The sequence below is a fragment of the Tympanuchus pallidicinctus genome, unplaced genomic scaffold, assembly GCF_026119805.1.
Source record: "Tympanuchus pallidicinctus isolate F22 unplaced genomic scaffold, pur_lepc_1.0 scaffold13, whole genome shotgun sequence".
NCBI lineage: Eukaryota > Metazoa > Chordata > Aves > Galliformes > Phasianidae > Tympanuchus > Tympanuchus pallidicinctus.
The window spans coordinates 17,563,807-17,587,738 of NW_026294648.1; the positions used below are offsets into that span (position 1 = coordinate 17,563,807).

Sequence of the window (23,932 nt, forward strand, 5' to 3'; positions counted from 1 at the left end):
CAGCGCCACGGCAGCCAATGGGTGGCGTCGCAGGGGGGCGCTAAGCGGGGACGCTGGACGCGGATGTTCGTGGAGAGCGGGCGCGGCGCGGCCGGGCGCGGAGCGGGGCTGGGCGGTGAGTGCCGGGCGGTGCGGGGCGGGCGGTCAGCGCTCGGCGTTTCCACCTGAGCCCGCGCCGCGTGTGCGGGAGCTGCGAGGAGCCGGCGTCTGTCGGCGCAGCGGGGCCCGAGGCGCGGGAAGCTTCCGGGCCGCCTTTCTGGGTCAGCGGCAGTTCCGGTACCGGGAGGAGCGGCCGTAGCGGGGCGCCTCGGCGGCGGTTCCGGTCGCGCTGTGCCGGCGGAGGGCGGCGCTTCCGGCCCTGCCCGCTCCCGCGGGACCGCCGGCGGCAGCTCTCCGTTCCCGTGCTGCGGCCCGCAGGCTCTGTGCGGCCCGTGCCCAGCTGTGCGCGGCCGCCCGCGGTTCTTCGGGCGTTAAACTCATTGATGCCGCCGTTATTGTAGCCCCGTCCCGTGCGAGGCCCGGCTGTTACACGCGAGAGCTGCTCGGCTCGGGATGCACACAAACGCTTTTGGTGGTGTTTCCCTTCCTGGGCTCGTCGCTCCTTCCCCACCTGGAAGCTGAGAAGCTGTTGTGTCTGTTTTTTCACCTTACGTTTGGGGGACTTAATAAGATCTAGTTAGAAAGCCCTCTGCGTTAAGTTGTTGAAAGCTCCCTCTAAGCCACCGTAAGGTCAGGTTTCTCGCTTTAAGGTCATGTTCTTAGTATCAGTGACTTCAGCCCGTGGAAGAGATGAGGTTCGATTTCCAAGCAATTTCAAAGGTGTTGCTACAGAGGCATTCTGAATCCCTTCCAGAGATGGTGTGAGATTTCTCGCCTAATCCCCGGGTTTTCTGCTGTCATTCCTCCACTGCCAGCTCCTGGATCCCAGAGCAGCACCTCCCCACAGCTCCTGGCTGCTCCGCTCTCTGTTGGCACTTTGCAGTCCTGCTCCTCTCACTGATGCTGTGGGTGTCCCCCAGCTGTGAGCTGCCCATGCCTTTCTTCAGCGCCCTCACCTGCAGAGCAGCACTCAGCCCTCAGCTCAGTGTCTGCACTGGGCTCTGGTGACAGGTCCCATGTGCTGGAATTCATCTGTAGACGTGAAGCATTTTGTGTTCTGAAAGTGTGAGTTTGGCAGTGAGCATCCTCTCAACACTCAGTGCTGGTAGTTCTGGTTGTTTATCACAGTGGTTGGGGCACATCAGCCTCATGAGGGCCTTCCACAGGGAATCAAAGACTGGATCGGCTGGGTGTGTGTGGCCATACGTGCCTGCTTGCGTACACCAGTATGTCATATTTTCCTTTTTGTTCATTTAGAACCCAACTCATATCCTGCTTGATCAGCCCTGTGCTTTTCTTGCTGTGTTGGCAGTGGTTTGTGAATGCCTTTCCTTGAAAACACTGCAGGCAATGCTTTGCTACAGTGAGCACTGCAGCCAAAGACTCTTCACACCTCTTCTTCTTTTCCAGCACCCTGCTGCAGTAATTACCTTGTCTGGAGTTGATATTTCTTTTCACTGTAAGTTTCCAGAATCACAAATTGAGCTGCGTGCCTCTTCAAGGATTACCAGAGCTTAATCTTCCTATGCAAAGGCAACCAGTTTCAGGCACGCAAGTAGGGTTTATTTAACTGCCCTCCTGTGCTTAGCGCGTTGATGTATGAAATCCCTCACAAATTCAGATTTACTTACTGCTAATGGGTTTACCACCTGCTCCTTCATCTCCTTCCCCCACATCCAGGAATGGGCCCGTGGGTGTCACTCACAGCAGACTGATGGTGACACATGCAGCTGCACTCTGTGAACCGTCGCCCCAACTTGAGCTCTCGCTGCCTCCGTTGGCGCTGCCCATGTGGGGAAGCACAGCAGTGGTTCTGCTTGCATTGCCACTTTGGTTTGTGTTCTGCTGAGCCCAGGAGTGCTGCGTGGGCGCTGGGCAGGGAGCTGCACCTTGCAGGCAGGCAGGCAGTGGCAGGAAAACTGGCTGAACTACTGAAGTACTATGAGCACCTTGCCATGTTCCTGGTGCAGTATGCAGGTACAGTGCGTTCCGTGTGCTTCTCTCACGCTGTCTGGATGAGAGTTGTTCGAATGTAGGATTATATGGAGCTGATAGAAGTAACTCTTGGATGCTTGCTGATCTCTGCAGTGTGCTTAGGCAGTTCCTGTACCAATGGTGTGCTGACAGCTGATGATTGTAGAGCTCTGACTGTGACAGTGAAGCCAGGAGTAGAGTAGAAAGCAGTGCACAATCCCAGAGATAGGTGTGAAGCCTGGGAACCAGATCCAGAAAGCAAATGCTTGGTTTGGATGTGTGACTTTGAAGCTTCTGTGCTTTTCTTCTCTCCTTTCCCTTCCCTGCTGTTATCGTTTCTGTGTTTTCTAATTGATTGCTGCAGATGTTAGGTACTTTGTTTTCTTTTAAAGTGCATTCCTTTAGGCATCAGAACAAGTGGTGTGTAACCAGATGGGAGTCTTATATTCTGCAATCCTGTTTATTTCTGTTTAAGGAAAAAGACCACTGTTCAGGTTGAGAAATACGTATTTCACATATTGGCCAGTGTTGGCAAAAGGCAGATCCATATTTATAGCAAAGCCTGCGTCAGCCCATTTCTTGAGTTCTCCCTTCTGGATGCTGAGTAAGTGAGAAGCTTGGTGAGCAGGTGTAAACTCCGTGGGCTTCCTAAGCATGTGCTTGAAATGCTTGTAGGCATGTGGAGGTGTCAGGGTACCTGTTACTACTTTGCGATTTGAGTTACAGGGGATGGATTTGCGCAGCTCCTTCTTGTTATCGGTTGGATATCAAGAAAGATGTTTGAGAGCCTGATGAGCACAAGGCTGCTGCTGCTAGAGCACGTGCTGGGGTGAGCAGCTCTGTGTGCCCCAGGCAGTGCTGGGTTTGTGGGCAGAGCTGGTGGTGTTTGATGGGACAAAGGCAGCAGGGAAGGATTTTGCAGAAGTCCTGAAGTGAAGCCGCCCTGTTGGGGTGCTGCCTTGAGTAATGCAGTGGTAGAGCCTTGCAGGGTGAGCTGTGCCACTTTGTTTCTTGGGGAGAATTGTTGTCGATGTTTTCTGCTGTCAGTAAAAAGAATGATCTGTGAAGCAATGCTTTGCAGTTAAACTGGAGTTGAGCCTCTCTGCTATAGATATATACACATACGTTTTGCTAGTCATTAAGACAGATGGCCAAGTTAGTGGGAGTCAGTGGCTGGAAAACGAAGTCTTGTCAAGGGCCTGGCATGGGACCCAGCGTGGATAGATACTTGCCTTGATTTATGCCTGGAACATTCTGTATTCAGGCCCTTCCTAATCCCATATTTAGCATCAGCTTGGACCCGGAGCGATGGGCAGGTCTGTGCATTGGTGGAGCTGCTGGGGGCAGCAGGAGGCTGCCACGTGTCTCAGTCAGAGCAGGCAGAACCCAGCAGAGTCCAGGGCTGACGACTGCCTGGAGCAGCCTGCTGTTCTCAGGGCTGCTGTGGGAGGAGGACCTGTGCTGGCAGTCATCTCACAGAATCGTGGAGCTGTGGAATATCCCAAGTTGGAAGGGACCCATTGTCCTGGCACCGTGCACTGCTGAAAGAGCCTGGTTCCATCATCTTAGCATCCTGACTTCAGATATTTATGCACATTAATAAGATCCCCTCCCAAACCCTTTCTTCTCCAGGCTGGAAACATGCAGCTGCTTTGATTAGACAGAGGTCCAAATGAGGAGCTGGCTCTTCACTTTCCTGCTGTTGTTCTTATTTGAAAAAATCAACTTCTTGGGTGGCACCCGGTGTTTTCTGCCTGGCATGAGAGGGAATTTCCTTTCTCCATCTCTTCCATGCTGCCTATAATCTCTGGAAGACCGTGCTGCAGACTTAGGCTGCTGCTGCTAATTATCTTGATGAGACTGGGAGCTCTTGGGCACAGCACTGTCTGCTTGTTGAATCAGCAGTAGTGGTCTGTACTCATTCAAGAGTGTTTTACTTGGAACTGAAGCAGCCACCCCACCTCTGCTCCTGCGTGATGCAAGGCAAGAAGAGAAACGATAATGACTCCATTACCACAGTCTTTTCTCCTTTTATAGCTTTTTTCTTGTTAATCTGCCTGCTGGAAGCAGGAGGGGCATTGCAGGCTCACAGCTGCTACACAGCAAGTTGCCTGCTGGTTTGCAGTTATGCAGTGCTTTAGTTTTTGTGGTCGTGCTGACAACTTGAGAGCATCTGTAGATCATTTTCTGCTCCTTCCTGTGTGTCACATTAGCAACGGAGCCTTCTGTGTGCAACTCAGATACGTGGATCCTAGCAGAAAATGATCTGCTCCTCAGAGCTGTGTTTGTGGCTGCCAGGGGAGCAAGCTGAATCAGACCTCAGGGAGTTCCAGCGAGTGTCTGTCTGGCTGGCATGGCTGCAGGGCTGCTCCCTCCTGCTCTGTGCTGCTCTGTCAGGCTGGTTGGGCACAACAGGAGCTGCCTGGCAGTGCTGCAAGAGCATCCTTTGCCTTCCACACAGCTCAGCGTTTGGCCTGTCAAGGATCTTGTCTTTTCCAACAGCGGTGATGGAAATAATTGCACTGAGTAGCTGCCTTTGCTCTCCGGTGGGGTAGAAGGCAGTGGTGTGGGTGAGGAGCATTCACCCCTGTGCTGGTGTGGTGTGATGCTCCTGCAGGCAGTGCTGGCTGTCCATCCCTGTGCCAGGCCCAACACGGGCAGCATCTGCCTGCGGTCAGCGTGCTCTGCTGGACCCAAGTGTGAGAAAACGTGCTTTGAAGTTTAATACTTGAGAATAAAGTTTATAATTATTACAATCACATGGAATCACAAGGTTGGAAAGGACCTACAAGCTCATCCAGTCCAACCGTCCTCCCATCATTATTTCTACCCGCTGAGCTGCTATCCATACCTCACAGCACTCATCCAGAAGCCTCTTGAGCACTCCTTTACTCTCTCGCTGTTTCTTTACTATGCACGGCTCTCTATTTTTAACCTACTGCATTTGTGATTCGTTTTCCTGACCCCTCCCAGCCGCAGTGATATTTTGACTTTGGAGCATTGAAAAAGCAGTGCAGTAGGCACCTTGCATAGCTGGGTGCAACTATTGTTATTGCCAGCTGAACAGCACTCAGCTTTTTGGCTGCTTCTGCTCTTCTCACCTTTCAGCAGCTGAGATGAGAGCTCCCTCAGGCTCCCTGCTTCCACTCTCTTGTCTATTTACAGCTGTACACAGCAACCGTATTTATTAGCAAGTTCTGGGAAGTGGAATCCTCTAGAATAGATCTCACAGTGCTGGCTGTGGCTTGCAGCGTGCCTGGGGAAGGTTTGGTGTAAATGAAATGGCTGCTGTGTTTCAGCCCCTCGGTGCTGGGAGGCAGCATCGCTGTCAGCTTGGCTGCTTCTGGAGCTGTGCTGCTTCCCCAGAACATATGTGCACCTTAGCAGGAATGCAGCTATTTTTATCACTTCTCGTTGGTCCTGGGCTTTTTTCTCTTTTTTTTTTTGTATTGACTTGAATTCAGAGTTTGCTGAGACAGAGAAGAACACAGAATATTTTAGTGTCTCTTCAGTTCTGGATCCCTACAAGTGCTGAATGCAACAGGAGATGGAACCGTGAACTCAGAGCTCAGTCGAGGGCAGTGTACATCTCCAAAACTTATCATTGCTTTTGTGCTTGAAGCTTATGTTCAAAGTGCTGAATGTTTGAAGCCTCTGGTAACGTGGAGTTGTTTAGAGGCCCTTTTTCTTGTTACCACCCCTCGTTTTGAGAGAAAGGCCAAGTAAAAGAGGCAGGATTGATGGGGGCACGTACAAGAGGCAGAGCTGGCCGTGGTTTGTGGATCACCACAGGTGACAGCACAGACTGACTCTTAAATGGATGTAATGCCTTGAAGTCAGAAACACGCTGGAAGCTGCAAAGCAATTTTTCTTCGGTCAGCTTTGGTTCAAACGTGCAAAATTAGCTTTTCTTCCTGTGAATGATGGCTGGCTGTTGAAGGATCTGTCTCCTCTTTGCTCCGTTTCCCTGTCTCTCTTGCAGATCCCCAGCAAGATCTGCCAGCTTTCCTTCCTGAGGGAATGGATTGCTGAGCTCTCTTCCTTGGCTACAGGAGGGCTCAACTGCTTGCCAGCCTCCTTGATTAAAAATAGCATTAGCAATTGCAAGCGAGGCACGCCTCATGTTTTTGCTAGTAAATGAGCCCAGGTGAAGTCACTACTGGTGACAAACCAGGCAAAGCTAAATGTCTATTATGGGTTGGAAGAAACAGAACGAATTTCTGGCTTCCAAGTTTCTGAACTGGGAAATACAGTGCAGTGCAGGAGAGGTGCACCCCTGCTTTATAGCATCGTGCAGCTTGATTTTTGTGGGTCCAGGGAAGGATGGTGAGAATAATGTTTGTAGATAACATTTTAAATTGATGTGGGTATAGCAGTGAGTGGGGTGTACTGGGGATGACAGACAGAAGGCATAGCTGCTTCGGGGGTCTGAAGGATACCAGCAGCACGTGGGACAGGACGTTGTTTTCGTGATGGTGATATTGAGGCATTGCAAACTGTTATAAAGTATCTGAATCTATTTTTGTATTTCAGGCTTAAACCATCTGTCCTTTGATCCTGCCAGCAACAGCAAATCTTTGCAGTTTGGCAGCCTGAGTGGTGCATGTGTGTCGGAAAGCCCAACTGAGAATGGGAGTGATCCAGGCAAGAAGAGGAAGAGAACAAACGTTCCTCCAGGTAAGCCATGTAGCAGCTTGATATCTGGCAAAAGAGAAGGTCTCTGTGTAAGTGTAGACCAAAGCCAACTGCTGTGCTGAGGTGTCAGTGCTAGAAAGTGCCCTTGTGAGACCTCACCTGCAGTGCTGCCTTAGGCCTGGGGTCCCCAGCATGAGAAGGATGTGGAGCTGTTGGAGGAGGTGCAGAGGAGGGCACGAGGATGATCAGAGGCTGCAGCATCTCTCCTCCGAATAAGATCAAGGGAGCTGGGGGTGTTCAGAAATGTGTAATTATTCTTTGCTTCATTTCCCTGTTCAGCATGGAAGAAATGGCTTCAGGTGGCAGTGGAAATATTCTCTGCATAAGCAGACTGGTCGTCTCTGATTCCAGTGCATTTGTGGAGGTTTATACACGCAGAATATTTGTTCCTTCTTCATAAATTCTTATCTTTAATCAGTGTTCCCTCAGGGTCCCTTAGAGCTGTGCATTGTAATGGAAAAAACATTTTAAGTGCTCTTGGAAGTCAGTGCTTTCATACACCTTGCATCCCTGAAATGTCTTCTGCTTGACAGGGAGGCTGCTTTTTTCAGACAGGCCTTTCCTGTGCGGTGGGGTCAAATCTGCTTTTGTATGCTGAAACAGCAGAGCCTTGCTGAGCAACGTTTGTCCTACAGAGCAATGAAGGTGTGCACTGAGCTCTTAATCACCTTTTTTTTTCCTCTCAGCAGATGGTGGCAGAAATCTAAGCCTAGACTCCATTTCAATGGGCTTGCCAATGTCAGACCCAACTGCCTGGGCCACTGCGATGAACAACCTGGGGATGGCTCCCATGGGGATGACAGGACAGCCCCTCCTGCCAGGTGTGAGACTTTATCCAGACTGTGCCCACCTTTTCTTTCCAACGTGTCTTTGGGAAGAACCTGTGCCAGCTGAGTTGGATTAATGGGGTTTTTGTATGCGGCGCTATAAGCTGCGTTCATGTGTTGATGTCAGTGAGCAATATATCTAGAGGCTGCTGAGTTTTTGAAACTGGGTTGAGAAGAAATACATGTTTATGGATGCAAACAATGGCTACTGGGGTAGTGGGAAGGTGGGTTGTACCTGTAGGTAACTGCAGCAGACCCGCAGTGGAAGTGTTTCACGTGAGACATGTCTACAGAGCTCAGGAAGCCAGTGATACCAAGTAAAGCATTATTCTAAGCTGAACTAAAACTGCATAGACTGAAGGGTGGGAGGGAAATGATGAGGAAAGCAATAAGGCAGTAAAAGGGATTTGGCAGAAGATAATGGAGGATTTTGCTTAAGAAATGGCCACCTGGTAGTGTGGAGTACTGCTCAGAGGTGAGTCAACCTGTGCCCAGGGTATGTTAAAGAGCTCCTATGTGGCAGCAGAGATGTGCTATACGTGGTTTCACTGCAGTGTGGTGGGCCTGTGAATCAAAATCCTGAGTTGAAATTACTGTTTCAGTCCTCTGCTACAATTGAGCACTTGAGAAGGATGCTGTCCCATTTCTGAGTAACTGCCTTCATACCTAAGGAGAGAGTGCCTGCGTTGGTGGCACTCTACAGTCCTATTACTCCTCTGGTGGCACAGTGCAGGTAGTTTGCTGTGCAGCTGAGCCTGTGTTTAGCTAATAGCATCACTGGATATAAATTTTGCATGCAGTCTGTACTCTTCTGTTCCCTAGGCCTTGTTTCACATTTGTCTTTGCTGTAAGAGATGCTTTCATGCATTTTTCTCCTACTCATGTATATGTGTCAAATAAAAGTCAGCAGAAGTCTGTCCTGGGAGAGCACGCAAGTTTGAAGTTGCTTTCTGATTCCCTGCTGTAAGAGCAGGGGAGACTTTAAGCTTCCAAGTAATTTTTGTTCTGATCCTTCTAAGATTGGACTTTGAGATCAGGAGTTCTGCTCCCAGGACAGATGACTCAGAATGGTTTAGAAGGAGCACAGTGTTTTTTTGAGACCCGAGTGCAAGCGAGCAGAATGCTCTGGTGAATGTGGATCTGTTGTAAAGCATGATGGTGAAGTTCAGACCAGACATATTTGTAGTACCAATGAAAGAGGAGAGGTAATGGAAGATTGGAATGAGTTGGACCATCTTTGCTCAGTGTCAGGTGAGACTAAAGTTTCAGGTCATGTTAAAAAATTGTTTGAAAATGCTTGAGAACTTACTAGCCTCGTTCTGTTTCTACAGATGAAGTAAAGCATGTAGTTGTGAGATGCTTTGACAAGACTACAATGTCTAAAATGAATACACATCATCTTTCACGCCATCCAGGTAATACTAGTTTTATATAAAAGTTCTCACAAACAGCAAACAGCAGCTGCCAGGCCTGATGTTTTTGAACCTCTTAGAATCCTTGAGGACTTCTTTTTCTTTTTCTCTTTTCTCCTTCTTGCTAATGGAGACTGGCTTTTCTGAATTAGCATCCCAAGCCTCTCAGATGCTGGCCTGTAGCCAGGAGATAAGCTTATTAACAGGAAGAGAGCCCTAGGCGAGATGGAGAGTGGTCCAGTCTATTGCTGTTGGAGCAGTAAAATGTGAGATTCACCACAAATCCAAAGACCCTGGGATCCGTTTCCCCCTGTATGTACACCTTTTACCTTTCATTATAATGTAACTACATTCATCTTCTCTGCTAGTTCTTTTGCTTCTGCTAATTGTATCGATTCATGCTTTCTTTTGAAGCCTGAATCAGAGAAATACCCATCCTGGATTTCTCATCCCTCTGATTTTTCCAGCTCCTGTTTTTCCCAGCTGTCTGTGTTTTCTGCCAGTGAGTGCTGAAATAATCTTGATCTCATAGATGTACCTTTGCCAAATTGTGCTGAGAAGGTGAGCAGATCTTTACATTCTAACACGTGGGCATTTCAACAGTTGCTGCATTTTTCCAGCAGGTCGCTGTTGCTCCATATCCCCCCTTGTCCCCACAGTGAGAGCATTGGTCGTTCCTCTTCCTTCCAGCTTGTTGAACTGCAGTTTCCTTTCAGTGGTGATGCTGTTGTTTCAGCTCGGATCAGGAACTCACTTGCTCAGAAACAGGTCTTTTTATTTTTTCCTCCTGCCTTCTGTCTTCAGTGAGCGCGACCATTGAAAGTCACAGCCGTTCACAAGGTCACCTTCCTCTTGATGTTCAGCAGGGATCTAGGGTGGGGTAGCAGGACTTTCCCTTTCTCTGAAGTCTGTTTCATGGTGGAGCTTTTGCTTTGGGTCTGTTGGCACCATTCATGTGTGGCGTAAAGCGAACAGCAACACTTGCAAGCAGAGCATTGTAGGTAAAGTGTGTAAAAATGTAGCCCTGGACATAATGTTCAAATTACAAAGGAAAATAAAGCTCAGCTACCAAACTGAGACATCCTGTTTGTGCACTCAGAGTTGTCTTGCTCCCAGATCTCTGCGGAGCCAAGCAGGAGCTGGTTTTAGTGTTTGCAAAGTGAAGAATACAGAATCGTTTCTCTGCCTAGCGATATGAATAGCATTGAAATGGTGCCAGCTCAAGATCAAAGGAAAATGCTATCTCTGCACCACTCTGCTCTGCCTGCTGGCAATTTTCATCTGTGCCCTGCAAAATTAATCTTATCTGCTTACATCTGTAAAAAGCAGCCAGCTTCAGCCAGTTCTGCAGCGCTCAAAACTGCACATTCAGGGACAGGGTCCTTCGGTGCTTTGGGGAGCTCCTGTGTCTTCAGAGCTTCTGCTACAGGGAGAGGAATGGTGGGAGGCAGTAGAGAAGGTGGTTTGCAGCTGGGATCTTAAGCTGCTAGTAGCAGCTGGCCCTGGTGGTGCTGGGTGTCCTTGGCTGCTGATGTTATCAGCTCAGGAGTTTTCTTTGGAAGCCATTTGTTTCAGTATACATTTTCCATTTTGGTTGCCTGAAAGTATTGATTTGCCCAAGGTTCACAGCTTCTGAGCAGATGAAACACCTCATGTTTGACAATTCTTTTTAGCTGTAGTTGGTGTGGGTGGTAAATCGAAGCAAAAAGCAGAATAGCATACTTCTTGTTTAGTCTTCTGACTATATCTGAATAAAGCTTAGGAACAAGTTGAGCAACGCAGGATGTGTGTTGCCACTGTAGGTTGCACTTAATGGGAAAGTGTCTCCTTAAGCACTGCTGTACATTTTACCCAGAATTCTTCTAGAACTTTCTTAACTGACGTTCCTACACTTCATTTGAGTAATTTACTGGGAAAGGTTCTGGTGCTAGATTGGAGAGGGTACGTGTGGAATGGAAAGGGGAGCAGTTAATGTGAACAGAGGAAATGTATTTTTCTGAGGCAGTTGACAATTTCTTAAACGTTATTCCAAGGGAACAGATGTGAAGTTCTGCTGAGGTAAGTGGTCATGTCCCCTCTCTCTTGTTTACTCAGGTAATTTTCACTGGTGTTTGTAGATGCAGTACTTTACTTGCTGTCCAAATGAACAATTACTGTACGAGTCCAAAACTGATTCCCTTGTTCTCTCCCCCATTTAGATTTTGATCCTGCTCTTGGAATGATGACTGGAATCCCTCCAATCAATCCCATGATGCCAGGCTTGGGCATAGTCCCTCCTCCCATCCCTCCAGACATGCCTGCTGTGAAGGAGATCATTCACTGCAAGAGCTGCACTCTTTTCCCACCTAACCCACGTAACGTCTGTTTATATTTTTGTCCCCTTTCTATCTATGAATTTTTCTGTCTATATAGAAAAGTACATACATAAAAATGTGTACATCAGAGAAAAGAGTCATGTGGAACCCCTTTAGTGACTGGCCAGATCCATCAGCCATTGCATTATGCTTTTTCCTCATGTACCTCCAGCCTCCCTGCTGGCAGGCCACCATAGGAAGCTGAAAAGTCTTTGTGCAAGCACTATTCAACAACCACTAAAACATCTCTGTTATCAACATTGTTTTCATCTGAAAGCCAGAACGCTGCACCAAATCAGCTACTGTGCAGGAAATTGACTCAACCCTGGATGTTCAGTTTGGAAGCAAGCTAGTAAACGTGTTTGTTGTATGGCACCTCAGCAATGCTTGGCACAACTGTTTGTCAGTCAAGTCAAATATACTGGGGCTAACTCATGCATTTGAAGGAAACCAGGACATCTGTCAGTGCAGCTGGGCAGATGCATGGAAATTGTGCTGACAGACCTGATCTGTTTTTGTTCTGCTATCTTCAGATCTGCCCCCCCCAGCAACAAGAGAGAGGCCCCCAGGCTGTAAGACCGTGTTTGTCGGGGGGCTGCCGGAAAATGGAACCGAGCAGATCATTATGGAAGTGTTTGAGCAGTGTGGAGAAGTCATAGCTATTCGGAAGAGTAAGAAGAACTTCTGTCACATCCGCTTCGCTGAGGAATTCATGGTGGACAAGGCACTGTATCTTTCTGGTAGGTATATTTCTGTCTGAGATGGAAGCTTAAAATTCTGGGCTGTGGGTGTAAGGACTTCTGTGTGATTACGATGATAGGCTTGATAGCCATTTGTCTCACGTGGTGTCAGTTTGTTCTTTCTCTGCTCTTTATGCTTGTCTGCTACAATATCTAAAAGCTGCTCCTGATAGGAAAGAGAGCAACGCTTCGTTACCTTGGGTACTGTAGACCCTTACAAACTATCAGCTCTTCTGTTCAAGGTCTTGCTATCTTTGTGGGAGTCACAGACAGGCAGAGGCAGAGGGAGGTTGTACCCGTGTAGATCACCGATCCTATGTGAACATTTGTTGTCATCACCACCAGGCTATCGCATCAGGTTGGGTTCCAGCACTGACAAGAAGGACACCGGGCGCCTGCACGTGGATTTTGCCCAGGCTCGGGATGACCTCTATGAGTGGGAGTGCAAGCAGCGCATGCTGGCAAGGGAGGAGCGCCATCGCAGGAGGCTGGAGGAGGAACGCTTCCACCCGCCCTCCCCACCTCCTGTTGTGCATTACTCTGACCACGAGTGCAGCATTGTTGCGGAGAAGCTGAAAGGTCAGTGGTTCTGTGGCCTGCAGCTGCCTGTCTGCACAGGGTCGTCTCATAAAAACAAACGTACACCTGAATTTGGTTTCTTCCAACCCATTTTTGTTTGTGTTTAAGTGACGAGTTTAAATCCTGAATCCAGGGTGGTGAGGCACTGGAACAGGTTGCCCAAGGAGGCTGTGGATGCCCCAGCCCTGCAGGCATTCAAGGCCAGGCTGGACGTGGCTCTGGGCAGCCTGGGCTGCTGGTTGGTGACCTGCACACAGCAGGGGGTTGGAACCAGATGACCATTGTGGTCCTTTTCAACCCAGGCCATTCTAGGATTCTAAGGCTTTTTTCCGAAGCCTAAACCCCATCTGTGGCCTGATTCTTTCAGCCAGAGGATATTTGCTGTCACGAAAGAGTACATCTAAATAGGCATATAAAGTTATCTCATACATTTCCAGCAATTGATTCCTCTCTTTCTTATGGTGCCTCTACAGCTTTCTGTCAGCTCGTTTCCATCCTTGTGATTCTATGAATTAGGTTTGGACTCCTTTGTGTAGTCTTGTGCTTGGGTAGTGCTGTGCTTTCATGAACCCAGGGCAGCCAATGTGAGCAAGCTGACCTTTGAGAGAGGGCAGGTCAGTGGCAGCAGGAAAAGGATCTGAAAGCTGCACAGGCAAACTTGTGCTTCCGTGATTGAAAGATACCATTTCTTGCTGCAGATGACACTAAGTTCTCAGAAGCTGTGCAGACCTTGCTCACCTGGATAGAGCGTGGAGAAGTGAACAGGAGGACTGCAAACAACTTCTACTCCATGATTCAGTCGGCCAACAGCCACATTCGCAGATTGGTGAACGAGAAGGCAGCACATGAGAAGGAGATGGAAGAAGCTAAAGAGAAGTTCAAGCTTGCTCTCTCAGGGATTCTGGTTCAGTGTGAGTAGTATTTCTGCACTGAGTGTTTGCTACCTGTTGTTGTAGAGAGGATGCTTAATTTCTAGAGTCTGGTAAGATCATGCTAAAAACTCACCAGGGCCATAAATGACAATGGCTTCTATGCAGCTACAGTTAATTTATAAGCATATGTCATTAACTTGGCAAAAGTTTCTTGTGGTGCCTTTTATTAAAGTCAGAGTCCACATCTGAGGGGAGGACAGATGAATTCCTAATGTGTTGTTTTTTTTTCCTCTTTTAATTATAGTCTATTAGTAATTTTATAATCTTTTCAACACTGCACTTCTGTGTACAGACAAGGTAAGTTCCTGGTAATCTGATGGCTCAGCGAAATGTGCAGGATTTATTCATCAAAGGTAGGATGCATTAGAGTGCTCCCAATACCCTGTTGTCAGTCACAGCTGAAGTTATGATGAAAACCTATTGCAGAACAGAATTTTGAACCTGAGTCCCAGTACTTTGTTAAATCAAGGAAGAGCTGTTGGCTCTGTTAGTTCTAGAGTGTGATTTATAGCAGTCCTCAACCCATCTGTAGCCTATTACACATCTCTTCTTAGTTACTAAGTCTGAAATATTTTTTAAGAGTTCTTTTTTCCATAGCTTTACTAAGCCTCCTTGTACCTCTTGGCTAGGATGTGAACATTCTTAACTTTGGCTTTATATTCATTAATTTAATTGTCTAGTATTTGATTTGTATATATTTTATTCTATCAAAAAATATGGGCAAACGGTCCAGAAGAAAAAGCAGTGTGCACTGCAGAGTAAGTAGTAATAGTCAACTGCATGCAAGTCACCTCTATAAAACACCTAGTGGTATCTCAGGCACGTCTAGATTTATTAGTTAATCTAAGGAGCAGAGAAATGATTTCATTTCCTAAGAGTTATACCTACAGCACCACAGGTGTGGGGAAAAAACAGCTAGGTGGACCTTGTGCTGTTGGTTGAAATCTCCTCCCAGGGGAGGCGCTTCTTATTTACAAAAACCTCTGCAAATTTTCTAGGAAAATATTTTAGAATAAGTCCAAGGAAGAAAAAAGAAGTTGCTGCTGGATGTGTAGGACGCAGCTGCGCTGTTCTTTGGGACTGTACCCACTGGGCCTCAGAGCATGCAGAGTGCCAGCTTTCACAAGTCGTGAGAGCACATGTTAGAGAGCAAGTGCTGTCCAGGTGTCCAGGTGCAGGTGTAGCCATTGCACTGATAAATGGTGTTGCACATGGAATGTTTTTGTCAGTGCAACGTGTGCCTTCCTTTCTTCCCGCTGAGTGCAGATGCAGTTTTCCAAGCTGACATGACTCTGTGCTGCTGGCCTGGTCAAGTACCCGCTTTCCTTTCCAGGCACAGAGTCCTGAGCATGGCTTCAGCACAGTACAGTGTTATAACGAAAGGTTAGCCAAACACCTGCCTGATTCCACTCTTTTACTCCTTTACTCCTCTTGTTCGCCCTCTCTGGATGATATTCTGGCCTGATTTGTCTGCTGATTTGATACTACAGTCGAGCAAATAGTGGCCGTGTACCATTCTGCCTCCAAACAAAAGGCTTGGGACCATTTCACGAAAGCTCAGCGTAAGAACATCAGCGTGTGGTGCAAACAAGCAGAGGTTGGTAATTTTTTATTGTGCTAGATCCTCCAGCCAGTCTCTTTCTTGTCAGGATATTGATTTTAAGTTTGCACGATGCTCACGTGGATAACAACATCTTAATTCACAGTGTAAGATGGGAATTACTCGGTCGTCTCTTGTTCCAGGTAATGAATTTGCTGTTAGCATTTGTGTTACTAGTAGCAATACGTTCAGATCTGTATGCTGATTGAAGCTGGATATTGATCTGTTTTTAATGTTAAAGCAAGAGGTATTTCTAGAGGGATATTAAGGGAAAGAAGATGAGGATTACCACTGACATCTGTTTTGTTGCATTTCTACTGATCGACTTGAGAGATGGAAATAATTGCAGCTGGACAGTCTGAAAGATTTGAGGGAAGACATTCTCATATTTGTACATTTATTTCATGCATTGATGTTGCTAAGAGGGGAAATAAGGATTTAAAGGTGGTGCAGGAGAGAATGGGGGGGGTTGAAAGGAAGTGCGTGACTCAAACATCTAGTAGATGTCTGCTGGGATTGTAAGGGAACTGAGCTTGTGTAGGTTGGGAAAGGGAAGGCTGAAAGGGTCCCCACTAGCAGCTTTCTGCTATTTAAAGCAGGGGGTCACAAGGAGGCAGAAATGGTCTCTTCTGATAATCACACAGCATGAGGGTGAGCAGCAATGGTCACATGTCACGACAAGGGAAGTTCCATTTGAGTTTAAGCCTCGAATTCTGTTCCTGAAAAGCAGTTCAGCCCTGCAGAAGAACCCAAGGTGACAGGGGAATCTCCATCTTTGAGTTCTGAGTAAGGCCCTTGGCAGCCCGATTTGCAGGGAGCACATCAAAGAGAGCCAGAGTGAACTTAAAGACCTTAGCAAGTATTGGTTCCAGCCCAAGCCTTCCTGTGATTCTGTGTTTTCCTTATGTATTGTGTTCCTTATTACAAAGAAATCTGCTCCAACAAAGCTAAAAGTCATCTGTAAATCTGGGCAAAGTGAACAAGTTGGTGGTAACTGTTTACCCAAAAGCCATTTGTCTGTGGGGTTGGCTGTATGCAGGCCACCTTTCAGCATAGCTGCAACCTGAGAAAAATGGGAGTGTTTGCAGAGCTTGATAATATTCAGTGAATGCTCTTTTGGTAAAAAGCAGAGGAGTGATCCTCCACAACTCTGTTAAACTCTGAATGACTGTTCTGGGAAGTTCACAGCTGAGAACCCCGCATGACATTGCACTTCTGGGGCTTTCTTTGCAAATCCCACTGTTAGTCCTTTCTTAGCAGCTACAATGGAGAAGCTAATGTTTGTTCTTATACCCAAAAAGCCAAGTGGAGAGTCTTGATTCAGGTTACGCCTCTGCTTTGAGCCCTAGTGCTGCTGTTTTCTTTTCTGCTTGCCTGAGATTACTTACCACGGTTGGGGTGGGAACGCGCTCTCCATTTGGAGTGGTCTGTTTTTCCAAGGTAAGTTCTCGCAGTGGGAAGAGGCAGCAAGACCTGTTATGAGGCATCTTCCAGGAATGCTGCTGGGCTCAGCATGCATTCCTTTCTCAGGATTGTTTCTGAAAGGAAGATGGCCCCCCAACATCTTGCTACAGTTTTTGTTGGAATTCAAGAAAAGCTTGCAGGAAATCGAGGAGAACTTGGAGGGCAGCTTGGGGAATGGGTGTGTATTGGGAATCATTGGGCTGGGTCAGGGTCTCTGCTGCTCTGTCAGTGGTGATTTAAGGTGGTTTTGCCAGACAGTGCAGGTGGGTCTTGCAGCTGAGGGCAGCTCATGAAGAAACCATTGCAGCTTGAGACTTGGTGGAACACCATACTGCTATAACTACCAGCCAGCTTCTTTCCTTGCTTTGGAAGGGCCTTACTTAAGTTTTTCTCCTCTCTGATGCTTTTGTTTCCCCATCCATGGCTCCCCTTCAGCCACAGAGCAGCCTTGGTACATCCTGCTGTGCAGCCTTGGCCTCACTGTGTGCTGTGCTGTCTGCAGGCTCTTTCAGCTTCTGGGCCAGCTTTTAGATTTTAGCTGTTGGGCAGAATTAGTTAAAAACAGTAGGAACGTTTCTCTGTGATCTTCAATCCAGCTTCCATTTTATGTGTGGTCTCCAGGGCAGGCAGCAGTTGTTTTGGAACTGAAACCAGCCCTGTTCCCTCCTGCTCAGGTTTGCTGTATTCTTGTCCTTTCCCCCTTGTTCCCAAGGTATCATCCAGGCTGAGAGTATGCTCATTTTCCCTGAGGCAAAGGAGAGCATGGCTTAGAGGGAAGATAGAAGAGTCAGAAATGCCGGTCGTGCTGATAGATTGGCTCACGGTAGATGATGTTCTTGACTGAGTAGACTGTGCCAAAAATTTCTATCGTTTCCCTTTTCCTGTATGATGGAGCTGTGTTTTGCAGACTTAAGACTTCTGCATCTCTTCATCCATACAGTCTGTCCCTTATAATCTGCATTTAAAAAACATCTGGTTTCTGAACCTTAGGAGATTCGTAACATTCATAATGACGAACTAATGGGCATTCGAAGAGAGGAGGAAATGGAAATGTCTGATGAAGAAATAGAAGATCCATCAGAAATGAAAGAAACGGATGAATCAGGTAAACTTCTTTTTGCAGTGGTTTGTTTTGGGAGCCCCGCTCAGATCTGACTGTTGAGGGCAAAATCAATAGCAGTTTTCTGCTGCTGAGGTTTAACAGCATGCAGTCTCTAATACTTGCTTTGCCTTCTGTTAGTCTTGCTAAACTTTTGTGCATTCATACAAACTCTGATGGACAGTAAGAAGTTCATAGCACTGTACCAGGACTTAAGAGGAAGCTGTAGGAAACCTTTTTACAGGCAAGCACAACATCAAGGGGTATTGGTTATTTAAGCAGTGGTTTTTATAGCTATTTCTGTTGCTGTCAGCTGCTCTACCTTGTCTCTTCCTTTCTTCCAAGCTCCTGGTGTCTTTTTGAATTTGCTGGTAGATATCCTGCTGCAGCAAATCCTGCAATCATAGGTACAGAACATACGTACGTGACACTCTTCCTTTTGCATCTGAAGGTTACATTATGAGACAGAGAGAGAGAAGAAGACTGCTTCTCCAACCAGTTGTTATTTTGTAATCGTTTACTGTGGCTCCATTGAGCTCCTGCCAGCTCAATAATTCCTTCTGCACAAGTTTTTAAATGTGATTATAATTCTCAAAATCCTTGTCACTGATTGTTACTCGTCATCTCCTGCTGAATTAGGGTGAAACAGCAAGTTAACAGTTGTTGGAGTTATGTATTGATATTAAAATATATCCTACATTATCCACACCCCCCAACCTTTCCTCACCTCTCCTAATTCTGTAGCCTTTTCTGAGCCTTCCAAGGGCAGTGTCCAAGTGCTGCATAAGTGCCTGAGCAGGCTGTAACCATGGCCCAGGTAGCAGAGGAAACCAGCAAGGGCAGGTGGCAGAGCATGTACTCCACATGGTGGTATGCTTTGAAACCTGCTGAAGCTATCTTTGCAGTGCTAATGTCATATAACCCCATTCCTAAAGTTATCAACACCAGGCTGATGGAGCTGTTTCATCCCATGGCTTGATGGGGATCATCTTGTGGCTGAGGGTGGCAGTAGAGCCTGTCCAGAGTCTTTCAGCTTTTCTGGTCAGGAAACCTACTTCCTTGCCTACGTTGTCGTTTTACTCCAACACATTCTTTTGCCTTTTCCTTTTTTTCCCCCAAGTTAAATACTGCTTTTCCCCTAAGGAGATGTTCTTTGTCCTCAGCAGTGTGTTTTTCTGAAGAGTGGTTGCAAGAAACTCTCTTTAGTACTGTGGATTTGTAACTGAGACTTGGCAGTCTCAGAAGTGTGAGAGCCAGCTCATCCCCAGCTCTGATTTTTGACCACTGCCTGCCTTGTTTTCCAGCACTTGTGTCACAGGTGGAAGCCCTGAAAGAAGAAAATGACAGTCTGCGCTGGCAGCTGGATGCCTACCGGAATGAAGTAGAGCTCCTAAAGCAGGAGCACGGCAAAGCCAGCAGGGATGAAGACACAACCAAAGAGCAGCAGCTGAAACTTCTCCAGCAGGCTCTGCAGGGAATGCAGCAGGTGGGCCTGGGCTTCCATCTGGCTGTGGCCTTGCTTACAAAGACAAGGGGGCTGTGGTGCAGGGCACAGGCACAAGCAGAGGTGTTCTGTTAATCATACATTACGAATTCCTTGTGTGATGTTGGCTGTGACTCCTGGAATAGTGAGTGTGCTGACCTTCCCTCGAAGCCCTGTGAGATCCTGATTGCTGCCATGAGCAAAAAGGTGGGAAATCCCAACTTGCTCTGCAGCCTTTTCTGACGTTTACTGGGCTTTCATTCTCACATGGATTTGTAGATCATGTATTGCTCTTTGGGATTTCCTTAGGCCAAATATCAAGTGTTTAGGTTCCTTGTAAGTCTTAACAGTCTTATCCCTTCATGTCTTAAACCAGACTGATAACCAAAGCATATAGAGTACACGATAGTCCAGCTATGCACTTCATTAACATTAGAACCTGCTGTGGAGGCTGTGGTTCACTGAAGGAATCTGAGGTAGGCACTAACTGCATTGCTATTTGTAACATCAGAGGTGGCTGGAGGAGCCTTCCCTAATCACCTTCAGCTATTTGTGTGTAAGGAAATGGCAGGAATTGCCAGACAACATATTTTCCTTTTTGCAGATGTCAGGGAGTGAAAGTTTCTCTATGTGCCACTGCCAGGATAAGAAACCATGCTGAAAGAGCTCTGAACTGTTTAACTTTTCTCTTCCAGCATCTTTTGAAAGTTCAAGATGAATACAAAAAGAGAGAAGCTGAGCTGGAAAAAGTGAAAGAAGACAAACTAAAAATCGAAACGTTATTAGAAACCCTTAAGGAGCAGGTATGGGACTTCTTGATCCTTATTCTTCAATAGTAAATGCAGTTCTTGCACTTCATGGCCTGTAGCATGTGCAAGGAAGGAGAGGGTGTAGAAGATGCCTAGCCTTGCTTAGGAGAAGTGGCCTTTTGAAAGGTAGAGAAAATTACCTGATTAATTGGAGGTTGCATAAGTGAACTTCCTGATTGCTTCATGTAACAGTGAGGCAACCATCAGAAGCAACTGGATAAATACAAGGCTGTGTTTTGTTTGTGGGTTTGCATGTGAATCTAGGCTTGCTTGGTCCTCTCCTCCATAGCAGACTCAATTTTATGTGTACCTACAGGATAGATGAGAAGTATTGCAGAGCACTTCTCAGGGAGGACTGTAAAGCAAGTGCCTTTGGACCTTTCCTTCCCTGACTTTGTATCATTAACTCCACCATTTTGTGCCTTGCTCTAGGGAAGGTGATAAATACTTAGCTTTTTAGTAATTAAAATAGAGCTTGAATACCAGAGATCTCCAGTGTGGGAGCTTTGATGGATATTAAAGAACAAAAATAACACACTAACATCAGTAACCTTTCCTTTTCTTACACATAGCAAAGCGTAGCAAATGAAGAGGACAAAGAGAGAGATGTTACTGATGGCCAGGGGAATGTAAGTAAAGTCTTCTGCTGCTTTAGTCAGCATTTTATTGAGGGAAGTAGTGGTATCTCATTGTACAATGAGCAATTGACTGCTGCAAAGCATACAGACGTGGTACATAATGGCCTGTCTATCAGTTTACAAGTTAAGAACTTCAAGTTATCCGTAGCAACTTATTTTGAGGATAATAAATTATGTGAATTTACGTTTTAATTCAGTTCTGTGAATTCACGTCAAGGAGGGTTCTGATCCCAAGCCCTCTGCAGGCAGGAGGCACTTGTTTCATCATGCTGCCACTGTTTATGCATCTAAAAAATGTACATGTGCATCTGAATTAGTTGCTGCAAGGCTTTCTGTCTAGTCTAGTTTTGGTCTTCCAGGGCAGATGTCGTGTGAGTGACCAAGGATGATGAAAGTGCATGTTGTGGTGTTTTATTTAACATCATTAACTTCAGTCTAGCTTGGTTATTCAGACATGCAGGTTCTGATAGCAGCATGAACATCATTCTGATGTGTTGGATGCCTTTTGCAATAGAGAGATAAATAAAGCAATATGATGGCTCATAAGGAAAAGAAGAATACAAAGTCAGGTCTTACTGAGCTGCTGCTTGGTGTGTAAGTGTGCTTCCTGTGCTGTCGGTGTGTGGAACAGGCCTGTGTGTTTTTTTTCTGCAGGAGAGCAGTATGCCCAGAGTTTGTGCATGCAGCCAGGAGAAGGAGTGTCCAGTTGAGAAGACGCTGAGCAATAGCCCTGTGAAATCAGAACGAGAAGCTCTCTTAGTTGGTGAGGCCTTTTGATTAGTGATGATGTTAGAGACTGAAGTGGTGGGAGTTCCTTCGGAGCGGCCTCTCAGCTGCTAGGGGCTGCCTTTTGTTTCTTGAGTTGTGCCTGTAGAGGTGGGAGTCCTGCAGCCTACAACACACGGCCCTCTGCTGCTCTGCCCATTGACCTCTGTCTTTTCCTGCTCCTTGACCTGGCACAGCTGGAGCAGAGTTCTGCTTTCCTCTCCTTTAGCCTTGCATCCCCACATTTATAGTAGCTCCCTGCTGAATTCTGGTGAGGTTTGACATGGAGCACGTTACCATTACTTGGCAGGGAGTGAGAGTGGTGAGATCTCTCCTGCATCACTTAGCTGTCGTTTACTTTGCAGTCCACAGACCGAACTTCACTGAATTTAAAACCAGAAATGCCAAATAAGATCCCTGTGTGCAGTGCCAGCAATGGCAGAGAGCTGGTGTTCTCAGCTGATGGTTCTCATGAAAATGACATTTGTGGCTTTCCTTTCCCCAGGAATAATTTCAACATTTCTTCACGTGCACCCATTTGGAGCAAGCATAGAGTATATTTGTTCCTACCTGCAGCGCCTGGACAGCAAAGTAGGTGCACTAATACCCTCATTTCCTGATTAAACACCAATTAAACATGTTTGAATGCATGCAGTCGTTAGAGGCTTCTGTAACCAACAGCGTCTTGTGTTTTAGTGAAATTTCCCTTTCCTTTTCACAGATTTGCACCACAGAAGTGGAAGTTCTCATGACCAGACTACAGACAACATTTAAACAGGAGCTGAGTGGGGTTGGGGCCAGTTTGGAGAAAAAATGGAAGTTTTGTGGCTTTGATGGCTTGAAAATGACTTGAACTTCAGCTGAACTGACTTAACACTGAAAGCAACAGCAGGATGTGTGCGTCAAGAAAATTTGGGATGCCTCTTACCTCTGTTTCTGATGATTATCTTGCACGCATGGGATAATAATGTAAGTGAAATTTTAAGTCCAGATTAGCACTAGGAGAAACTTCAGGTGCTGGAGCTTCTTTGAGTTATTTTGTTAACAGGCAAAGTGCTGTTTGATACATTTTGTGTACAAAGTTCATGTCTGATATTTTCAAGCACAGCATGTAGACCCAGTGTTTTGCCAATGTTGTATCTGTTTCGTGTGCCCAAATCTCTGGTTATCACTGTACCTTCTTTTTACTGATAGAAACATATAGACTATCCACTCAGACAATAGTTTTCTGGTTTCTAGAACCACCAAAAGGAAAAAAAAAAAAGGCATTTTTTTTAGACCTTTATATGCTAAAAAAGTAAATATGTTTAAGCAGAAGATTTAATTGAGCCTAACAATCAGTTCTTTTTCATGCTCTTTTCTCTACTGAAGGTTTAACTGTTAAGCTAAGGTGAAGGCAGTGTCACCAGGAGTGTGATTATAGCAGTACCTCTGGGGTGTGCATTGCAAAATCAGTCTAAACAAACTTTTTGTGGGAGGGATATTTAATTTTCTACTGATCTGGGTGGAGCAAAAGGCCTACATCAGACCTGTATTTTTACTGATTGTTTACCATCAAATTTCTCCACCTGCTTTGTTTTTGAGACTGATCTTCACAAAGTGTGAGAAGCAGCACAGACTGCAGCTTCCCAAGGGCTGTTCCTCATGTTCTCAGTAAACATCAGACACTCAGCCCTCTGCAGAAAATTAGTAAGATAGACTCTGAAATGCTTTAACAATCAAAAAACCAAACGAAAAGGAATCCACGCTGTCATCAGACAGAGCTTTGGTAGTGGATACCTCCTGGAGTTGTAGAAGTGAGTGAGGGACCTGCATGTATCTTATTGTGGTGCAGGCTGCAGAAACAAGTGGAACAAACCTTTCTATTGGGACCAGGCTGCCCATGCTGGGGGGGAGCTACCTGCTCACCTTGCTCCTGACACTGAAAGACTGCTACACTGGAAATCCTTTTAAAGAAATCTGAGTATTTGTGTCACTACAAGTGAACGTTGTATTTTTAAGGAATAAACATTTTTTATGTTCCAATCTCAGCCTTGCTGCTTTCTTTTTCCTCACCTGACTTGCATTGTCTGATACAGGAAAGGCGGTGCTCCAGAAGTAAGACAGAGGGTTGGAGGCCCTGCCCTTTGTGAGCCTGGATATTCTCTGCTCTTGTAGCAGACATCTGCTCTTCAATCTGCCCCAAGGCATATCTGTGTGTGGGGCTCCTTGCTGTGCACGTCCTTGAAGAGGTCAGGACTCACCTTCTGGCACCTTTCTGTCCTCTGGGCGAGGTGTGCAGGTACACACACAAATGCCGACATGGGTCCTGATCTAGCTGCCTTTCCATGACAGTTATCATGCAAATGTACACATGAAATGCTGAATGATTTCAACAGACTTCCTGCTCTCAGAAGTAATTATCCCTTGCATCTTTTCCTTAATGACTGCTAACAACTCTTTCTGTGAAGTATAACTAGGTT

The 23,932-nt window shown here is 46.4% G+C and overlaps 1 protein-coding gene across 5 annotated transcripts; it reads left to right on the forward strand.

The window, feature by feature from the left end:
• ENOX2 (ecto-NOX disulfide-thiol exchanger 2) lies at nt 1-23,495 on the forward strand. Of its 5 annotated transcripts, none has more exons than XM_052673058.1 (16): nt 1-115; nt 6,607-6,750; nt 7,455-7,589; nt 8,927-9,010; nt 11,206-11,361; nt 11,895-12,101; nt 12,447-12,680; nt 13,379-13,591; nt 15,103-15,209; nt 17,667-17,781; nt 19,080-19,261; nt 19,954-20,061; nt 20,640-20,696; nt 21,360-21,468; nt 21,976-22,061; nt 22,192-23,495. In XM_052673058.1, exons 1-16 carry the CDS (start codon nt 64-66, stop codon nt 22,321-22,323), a joined length of 2,121 nt encoding a protein of 706 aa, XP_052529018.1. In that variant the 5' UTR covers nt 1-63; the 3' UTR covers nt 22,324-23,495. The 5 variants fall into 5 exon arrangements, with proteins under 5 accessions (XP_052529018.1, XP_052529014.1, XP_052529015.1 ...); XM_052673054.1 differs by lacking the exon at nt 1-115 and adding an exon at nt 1,959-2,076; XM_052673055.1 differs by lacking the exon at nt 1-115 and adding an exon at nt 1,959-2,076 and having other exon boundaries at nt 7,458-7,589.
• Nucleotides 23,496-23,932: the final 437 nt, after the last annotated feature.

What these genes read in the sequence shown, in the direction of transcription:
- ENOX2 (XM_052673058.1), top strand. Translation starts at nt 64, where the DNA reads ATGTTCGTGGAGAGCGGGCGCGGCGCGGCCGGGCGCGGAGCGGGGCTG. An exon ending in GAGAACAAACGTTCCTCCAG is followed by an intron (nt 6,751 to 7,454) that starts GTAAGCCATGTA and finishes TTTTCCTCTCAG; the next exon opens with CAGATGGTGGCAGAAATCTA. An exon ending in GAAAGAAACGGATGAATCAG is followed by an intron (nt 17,782 to 19,079) that starts GTAAACTTCTTT and finishes CTTGTTTTCCAG; the next exon opens with CACTTGTGTCACAGGTGGAA.